The sequence below is a fragment of the Eretmochelys imbricata genome, chromosome 16 (genome assembly GCF_965152235.1).
Source record: "Eretmochelys imbricata isolate rEreImb1 chromosome 16, rEreImb1.hap1, whole genome shotgun sequence".
Taxonomy (NCBI): Eukaryota; Metazoa; Chordata; order Testudines; family Cheloniidae; genus Eretmochelys; species Eretmochelys imbricata.
The window spans coordinates 21,718,243-21,727,331 of NC_135587.1; the positions used below are offsets into that span (position 1 = coordinate 21,718,243).

The following is a 9,089-nucleotide window of genomic DNA, read 5'->3' on the forward strand; positions in this document are numbered from 1 at the left end:
CAGCTGGTGCCGGCGGGCTTCCCCGGCGCTGTCCCCTACCGGGAAGAGAGCCCGGGAGAGGGGAGGCGAGCCCGCCAGCTCGGCGCTTCGCTCGCTCGGTCCCTCCCGCCCGCCGACCCCCGAGCTCGCGCATCAGCCAGCGCGGCGGCGGCGCCCCCCCCCCCCGGGCGAAACGCTGCGGCTCTGGGCGGCCGTTAATCAACCGCCGCCGCTCCCCTGCGGGCGGGGACCAGCTGTCCTCTGCCGAGCGGAAACTGGGGGGCAGCCCCGGAATGGGATAGCGAGAAACGGGGGGCAACAGCTCGCGCCAGCGCTGCCCCCTCTATCCCCCCCATTATTACCCTCCCCTCGTTATTGCCCCCAAGCTCTTATCCCCTCCCGCCCGTTATTGCCCCACTCCCCATCCCGTTACCCCAATCCTCCCTTCCCCCATTATTCCCCCCACTCCCCTGGGTGAAACCCCCTTGCCCCGCCCCGCCTGTTCTTGTCCCTCCCCCGTTGCCCGGGCGACAGGCTCCCCCCACCCTCGCGGCTCCTCTGCGGCTGTCCTCAGGGAGGCAAGGCGCTCGATGATGACATCATCATTTCGCGCCAGCAACCTCCCCCCCTCCTCAGTCGCCTCGGCCGGTACCGGTTGGAGCCCCGAGCGCCGCTGGCCCGCACATGCGCATAGCAGCGCTTGACCTCAGGCCCGGGCCCCCTCCGGGCCCGGGACACCTGTTCCCAGTAGCGGCGGCCACTCGGCCCGGGACCATGGGCAGCGCGGTGAGTGTCAGCGCCAGGGTGCGGCGGCCGGGGCGGGCGGGGCAGGCCGGTGCCCCCGAGGGAGAGAATAGGGCGATCGCCCAGTGACCCGCCGCCTGTCGGCCTCTGCCAGCTCCTGGCAGTGAGAGGCGAGGGACACCGGGAGCACGGGGCTGCGTCCCTGCCCCCCCCGTGGGCCTTTGCAGTGTTGTTAACTGACCGCGCCGCCTTGAGCGGCCCCTTAGAGTGTGGGTTACCCCTCCCGCGAAACCACCTCTTCCCCCTGGGGTTCGGCTGGGACACGCCCAGTGCCTTCCCCCGACCCGCGGAAGAGCTCCGCCTGTCTCGCTCACCGAGAGAAGTCGGGCCGATACACGATATTACCTCACCCGCCTTGCGTCTCATTTGTGGACCCCTCCTCTGCGTATGCAGTGCTGGTGTAGCTGTGTCCCGCGCAGGATATCAGCGAGACAAGGTGGGGGTGGTAATATCTCTTACAGGCCCACCTTCTCTTGGTGAGAGAGGTAGGCTCTCAAGCTACACACGACTCCCTTTCATGAATTTATCAAATTCTCTTTTTGAACCCAGTTATGCTTTTGGCCTTCACAACGTCCCCCAGCAGGGAGTTCCACAGGTTGACTGTGCCTTGTGTAAAGAAGTACTTCCTTGTGTTTGTTTTAAACCTGCTGCCTCTTAATTTCATCTGGTGACCCCTGGTTCTTATGTTATGTGAAGGGGTAAATAACACTTCCCGATTTGCTTTCTCTACCCCACTCATGGTTTTATAGACCTCTATCCTATCTCCCCATAGTTGGGAAGAGGGCATGGGCCACAGAGAGAATGCAAAAGGGAGGGGAGGAAGAGATGGGAGCAAAGGGATGTGGAGGAAGGTAATCGGTAGGGCCTTGGGATAGTAGATTGGGTAAGGTGTGTGTATGTATGTGTGTGTACTGTGTGTTAATCCTTCTCTAAGGGAGGTGGCCCTGCCCACATCTGCTTGTTCTCTGGATGGGTATTGCAGTAGCCCGTGTTGCTCTGATATCAGGTTATTGCTAGGAAATGTCATTCTGTCCAGTGCTATGTTGTGATTTGTGGCTGCACCAAACTGGTTCCTCATCTCGCAGAAGCTTCTTTGATGGTGTGAGTGTGCTCTGCCAAACATGTGTGTGCGTATAGCGTGTTGTTTGGTGTCCGTGTGTACATATAATGGTGTATGTCTATATATGTATATACTTATAGGAATATATGCATTGCCAGACTGGATCACCCACAGCCCATCTAGTCTAGTCTCCTATCTGATAGTGGCCAGCAGCAGTTGCTTCAGAGGAAGGTGTAAGAAACCTCGTATTAGGTACATGTGGGAATATCTGCCCGTCTCCTAATCTCTCAAATTAGAAAAAGCATGAGGTTTACTATCTCTCCAAAATTTTGTTAACTCCTGATCTGCTATCATTATTTTATACAGTTTTTTTTCATGTTCCCTCTTTATTTGTAAGGTAAATAATCCAAGTTTTGTAAATCTCTTTTCAGCTGAGCATTTTTCCAGGCCATTGATCATTCTCGCCACTCTTTTCTGAACTCCTAATTCTGGATTATCCTTTTGGGGGGGCGGGCATGACCAATACTGCGCATGATATTGTAGATGAGACCACATCATTGATTTACAGAATGACATTGTAATACTCCCTGTATTCTCTCTCTCAATCCTTATGCATCCTAACATCGTGTTTGATTTTTTGGCCACAGCCGCACACCAAGCGAAGGTCTTCATTGGCCACAGTGTCACCCAGCTCCCTTTCCTGAATTGATAGTTTTAACTTAGAATCTTGCAAGGTGTATGAGGAGTATAATTTTCCCCTCCAGTGTGCATTACTTTTCATTTATCTACATTGAACTTCATTTGCTGTCGTGTTGCCAGTTCACCAAGCTGGTTTAGGTCCCTCTGAAGTCCCTCGCAAGCCTCTGTGGGCCTGACTAACTTAAAGAATTTTGTGTCATCTGCAAATTTTGCTACCTCACTGTTTACCTCCCTTTCCAGATCACAAATAAATATATTAAACAACACTGGACCTAATCTAGTGTGATTCTAGTAGAGTTGGTGTTATAGGAGGTAATTATAGCATTTTCATCATGAGCACCCTTTATAGCAAGAGAGAATAAAATGTGCCAGCTTGATTGCCTTGGAGACTGATGCCTCCATTTACCCACAGAATGGGATTATCATGGGCAGCAGCACTTTACATGTGTGCACACGCATTCCCCCGTCTACTTTAGCTAGCAGGGAAATGTCTGAAAGGGCAGAAGGGGGGTCAGTTTTCAGTGACTTTCAGATCTTTAGCTTGACACCATGGCAAAGGGTGCCAATGACGGTGAGGGGTTTTTGTGTTATGAGCGCTTGGATCCAGACTGGCACTGAGCCAGCCGGAGGGGATGGTCTAAGCCTCTGAGTTGAAATTCCCAGAACCACAGTATCAAATCGAGAAAGGGTTGACTCAGTTTTTCATCCTTCTGAGTAGATACTCCCTTGCAACAACAGATCTTTAAAAAAAAAAAAAATAAAAGGCAAAATCTTCAAAATAGGGTGTATAAAGTTAGGTATCCAAATGCATAGTTAGGAACTTAAACTTTCATGTGTATGTGCCTAAATACAAATTTTGGTGCCTAACATTAAAGACTAAGATTAACAATTTTGACTCTGTCCTGTATGGTCTGTAATGGGCATTAAACATACTATAGTAAGAGGGGGAGGTTGCCTAATAGTTCCTGGGAAAAATTTCCATTCTCCCTCTTTTGTGCAAGGTACTGTGCACTAGCTAGTTGATCTTTTCTATCCCTATGGCAATTGTAATTTGTGGAGGTGGATGAATTTAGGCCCATATTAGTTAGATCCATGTGAATAGAACCTTGCACCTGTTCTGAACTTTAATGATTTCAGTGGACCTTCCTCCACACAGATCCAGTAGCTTTTGGGAAGAAAGGTGCTGTAGATATGTGAAACATAATTTGTTATATCCTTGCAGAAAACTAGTGTTAATTCAGTGTTACGGCTGAGGCCAGGTCTCCACTATAAACTTGCCTCGCTATAACTGTGTCATTCAGGGATGTGAAAAATCCGCACCCCTGAGCGACACAGTTATACCGACCTAAACCATGGTGTAGACAGTACTATGTTGACAGGAGGGCTTCTCCTGTTGACATACCTACTGCCTGTTGCAGAGGTGGATAGACTATGCCGATGGGAGAAGCTCTCCCATCGGCATAGTAGTGTCTTCACTGAAGCGCTACGGCTGCACCATTGCCGTGTTTTAAGTGTAGACCTGCCCTGAAAGATCAAGCACCTAAGGGTCTACAATTTCAGCGTTAGGCCCTAGTCATGAAATCACTTATGTGCATGCTGAACTTTAAGAGTGAGTGGTTCCTTTGAAGCTACAGCTGGAAGCTTGACATTAACTCCGTTCCTTGAGCTTATACCTTAATAGAAGTTTCTCTTTATAACATTATAAATTATTTGTCAAATTGGTACCATGTACAGTATAATATAAGACTGCCATCTATGCAATAAACTACAATATATATCTGCTTCAGACTTGGCTTGATTTTTTTTTTTAAAGTCTCAGTGAGATAAATAACAAGACAGTTGTTTCAGTAGTTTGGAAGTTATGAATATTTCCAGTCAGCAAGGTGAAACTTATTTTTTTATTTTTTAGATCAACTCAGAAAGTTGTGGAGCTGTGAAACACCCTAGCAATATTTTTCACTGTACCTAGCTGGTCAGGTGGCACTGGAAAATGTCAAATATTATTTCATTGCAAGAGTTAAATGAGATCCAGAAAAGTCAATGGATTATTGACCTTCTGCTGAATGGATGGTTATGTCATTAAAAATGTAATGTTCTTAAAAGTTTACATTTCATCTTACAACACCCCCTCCCACAGCTGATCCAGTGTCAGTGTTAATCTTATCTAAGAGCGTAGACCCATTAAAAGTCATTTATGTTTACATGATGGGCACAGCAGCATGCAAATGAGAACAAGCTGTTGCTGTTAAATGACCCGGTTAGCTCAGCTGTTGGAGCAGATCTCAGATTAACCTGCTGATTGTTTCACGGTAGAGAATAACAACTCTTCCTCTATGACAAGGCTCAGACATAAAGCCAGTATCTTAACTACACCCCAGCATCATACCATGAAAAAGGGGGGTATTCATGGGCAGGGCAGAGCAGATACAGAAATCAGGTTTTAATGCTCTGACCCTCTATACTTACGAATGTACTTACTCTTAAGTAGGTAAGTAGATCAATTGACTTCAGTGGGGCTACTCGGCTGAGTAAAATTAAGTAGGTGCATAAGAGTTTGCAGGAACAGGGCCTTAGGGAAGGATTTTAGAATGTTCAGTAATGTTCCAATTGACGGTATTCAAAAAGAGATTATATTTTTAAAAATACAATAAAAATAATATATAGAATGTTGTTGATACTGTCATATCTAATACAGGAATATATCAAGTTCTAAGTTTTGCAATTTGTCCATTAACAATATTTTTATTTAAAAAAATCACTTAAAAGCAGTATAGTGTGTAGAAGCACATTGTTACATATACGATCATGTGTAAGTTTTAGTGATCTAGAACATCATCTGTTAGAAAGATACTTCATTTTCTTAATCACAAGATTAAGAATAATTCATAATATGGTTAGAATAATAATGCTGTACATCTATGTATTGACTTTCACCCAAGGATCTCAAACCACTTTAGAAACTTGAATTAATTGTATGTTATGGGCTTTTTCTGTAGTGTTTCTCATGATAGTACCTGAGCACTTTACTAAATTTGTTCCTATAACACTCTTGTGAAGTAGGGAAGTATTATTCCCATTTTACAGATGGGAAGCTGTAGCAAAGACTGGGGAGGCGACTTGTTCAGGGTCATATAGGATGCCCCGATAGACCCAGGAGCAGACCCCCAGATCTCCCAAATAACTTAACCACAACACCAATAATTTTCCTCTCTGTTAAGCCCCTGGGTCATACTGTTCATTGGTTATTAGGCAGAATTTACTTGGGGATTTCACCTTAAACAGTGCAACAATACATGGCCCCATTAAATAGGTCAGGATTATTATCTCTACAGGGTTAACTGAGGCGGAGGGTGGTTATGACTTGCCCAAAGTCTCACGTTGAGTTAATGAGGCTGTTCTGAGGTTTGTAAAGTACGGGTACTTTAATATCCTGGCATATAAGGTATTATAACCTTATAATAACTAATAGTAGCCTTGGTAATAATAGAAATTAATTTCAAAGGATGCTCTAATAATAAAGTGAAATTTCTTGTTAGTCCTAGCAATGATAGTATTTCTTCTTCAGCAAAAGAGAGAACTTTCCAGGCCTGTGTGTCTGAACTTTCTCCAGCTGTGAGATGCGAAGTAATAACAAGAAGCAATGTTATGGGGTGTGAAAGAAGGCTAGGGAAGTTCCCCATTATTTAATGGCATTGTCTGATTAGTGTTTTGTCATCTGATAATTCCTGGAAATTGGCACATTAGAAGCATGAGGTGAAACGGAGAGCAGCTAACAGATTAATGCTCATCACTGTCAAATAATAACAAAGGTTACATGGAAACATGTTATGATTTTAAATCATAAAAACTGCGTAAGACTAAGGATATTTCATTTATCTTTGTAGAATATGAAGGGAGAAATAAGGTAGGTAAATATCTTTTAAAACTATGGAGCACAGGGAATTGCCATGACAGTGAGCCCTCAAGGCTTATCCAAGCAAAGGGACGTACATCCTGTACAGTGTGAAAAAAACACATTGCTTTGTTTTTCTTGCAAAACGTTCCATTGTTTTCGTTTTGTTTGTTGGAAACCTCATTCTGGGATGTATTAGCAGGAGTGTTGTAAGCAAGACACAATAAGTAATTCCTCCTCTCTACTCCACGTTGATTAGGGCTCATCTGGAGTATTGTGTCTGGTTCTGGACACCACGTTTCGGGAAAGATATGAACGAATTGGCGAGAGTCCAGAGAAGAGCAACAAAAATTATTAAAGGTCTAGTAAACATGACCTGTGAGGGAAGATTAGGGGGAAAAAAGATGGGTTTGTTTAGTTTGGAGAAGAGAAGACCTAGGGGGTCATGATAACAGTTTTCAAGTACATAAAAGATTATTATAAGGAGTAGGGAGAAAAACTGTTCTCGTTAATTTCTGAGGATAGGTCAAGAAGCAGTGGGCTTAAATTGCAGCAAGTTTAAGCAGTTTAAGTTGGACATTAGGAGAAACATCCTAACTGTCAGGGTGGTTAAGCACTGAAATAAATTGCCTAGGGAGGTTGTGGAATCTCCATCATTGGAGATTTTTAAGAGCAGGTTAGACAACACCTGTCAGGGATGGTCTAGAGAATATTTAGTCCTGCCTTGAATGCAGGGGACTGGACTAGAAAATATCTAGAGGTCCAGAATTGCTATTGTCTTTACTATGCCCAGTATTTATTTGCACAGTACGTAGAAATCCTCACTCGAATAGAGTTTTACTTATAAGTGAATAAGGATCAAATGAAAACCCATACATTAGTGGAACTAGTGACATGGGTAAGGAGTGGTCATGTTGCAGTATCATGCCCCGTTGATTAAGAGGATGTGCTGTATGTTAATCAACCTTGCAAAATTGTCATGAAAATATACCAGTCCAGAGACACAATCCTCTTGCCTCCACTCCATTGCCATAGTGAGGTTGATGGTAGGCTAATATTAGAATCTAGATAGCATGCTGATTGGGTGTTTTGTAATCATCTAGTTAGGCAGTAATGGAAAAAATTATATTTTACTTTCCCATTAAAAAAATACATTACCCCAGGCAAGCGAGTGAATAGAGTTTTGCAAGGGGGCTGTAAATAGCAGCCAGGTTGGAATAGATCCACCAGACGCTCTCTATCTCCCTCTGGAGTTTTTTAAACATGTTTTCCTTCTGTTCCTTCCTGCAGGCCTGTTCCTTCCTGGAAATTCAGCAGAAAGTTTGCATTCATAGGTTGCCGAATCTTTTCCATATTAATGGATGACATTTGATATGTGCACTGCAAATCCTGCTCTGGGACTCTGTGAACTGTGGGGTGCCTGATGCCTGTAATCCCCATTCCCCGCCGTGTCCGTTCTTTCCACGGCCCCCACACAACATGTCTGCATTCAGCCTGTGGCCCAGTAAGGACCACTCACTTGGTGCGCACCAAGTACAACAACTTCGACATCTATCTGAAATCCCGATGGATGTACGGATTCATTCGCTTCCTGCTGTACTTCAGCTGCAGCCTGTTTACCTCCATCCTCTGGGTGGCACTCTCTATCTTGTTTTGCCTTCAGTACCTGGGCATCCGGATCTTTCTGCGTTTCCAGTACAAACTCTCCATCATCCTCCTCTTGTTGGGGCGAAGGCGGGTGGACTTCAGCCTCATGAATGAACTGCTCATCTATGGAATTCACGTGACCATGCTGCTAGTGGGGGGGCTGGGCTGGTGTTTCATGGTGTTTGTGGATATGTAAATAAAGTGAGCGCACGTGGGCTCAGGAGGCGACTCTTACTCTACCCCAAACATATATCTCCTTTGCCTTTTTTTAAATATAAATTTATTTATCAGTGCTAGTTTTTTGTTAAATTCATGTATCTGTCTCTGGAATTGGGTTTATTTCAATTTTATTTTATTTTTGAGGGCTGGGGTACTGCTTAATTCCAATCCCTGATTGCAAGTGGGCTACATTCGATTTTTGTTTGCACAGTGAAAAGTACATACACTTCCTTTCAGTTCATCGGAGTCTAGCCTGCTGAACTATTCCAGTGGACATGAAAAGGGCAGTGATTTAACTGGAGGAGGGAAGTCAAATAATTTTGCACCCTGCCCCTTTAATCCATCTGTCTCCTCTTTCTAAAAATGTTCAGTGATGTCCTACACAAGTAATATATAGTCCTATCTACCCAGTCTTCTCCCTCTATGTATTCTGGACTTTGCATTATTCTTTGCTAAACATATTGGGCCAAATTCATCAGTGATTTGAGTAGACTTACACCAGGGATGTATTTGGACCATTTTGATATTTTATTTACCTCAGTCTGCAGCTTTGATAGCTTTGAATGGCTTCCCCACTAGGCATTTAGGGTGGGATCTTCCAAAATCACTTGACATTGACGTATCATTCCATTTGAAGTAATGGAAGCAGAGTTAGGCCCAATGCTAAATGCTTCTGAAAATTCCACCCTCGGCAAATAGATCACTGGAAAATGATAGGCCTAGAGTAACTCATCTCCATCTCTTCCTTAATGCCAAACATATTTGGACCTGATTCTGATCTTTCTTACT

The 9,089-nt window shown here is 44.5% G+C and overlaps 1 protein-coding gene across 2 annotated transcripts; it reads left to right on the top strand.

The window, feature by feature from the left end:
* Positions 1–572: 572 nt before the first annotated feature.
* Positions 573–8,301, top strand: TMEM250 (transmembrane protein 250). Of its 2 annotated transcripts, XM_077835849.1 has the most exons (3): positions 573–765; positions 6,694–6,794; positions 7,725–8,301. In XM_077835849.1, the coding sequence occupies exon 3, from the start codon at positions 7,858–7,860 to the stop codon at positions 8,275–8,277; it is 420 nt and encodes a 139-aa protein (XP_077691975.1). In that variant the 5' UTR covers positions 573–765; positions 6,694–6,794; positions 7,725–7,857; the 3' UTR covers positions 8,278–8,301. The 2 variants fall into 2 exon arrangements, with proteins under 2 accessions (XP_077691975.1, XP_077691974.1); XM_077835848.1 differs by lacking the exon at positions 6,694–6,794.
* Positions 8,302–9,089: the final 788 nt, after the last annotated feature.

Excerpts from the sequence above, each read along its gene's own strand:
- TMEM250 (XM_077835849.1), top strand. The coding sequence starts at position 7,858 with ATGCCTGTAATCCCCATTCCCCGCCGTGTCCGTTCTTTCCACGGCCCC.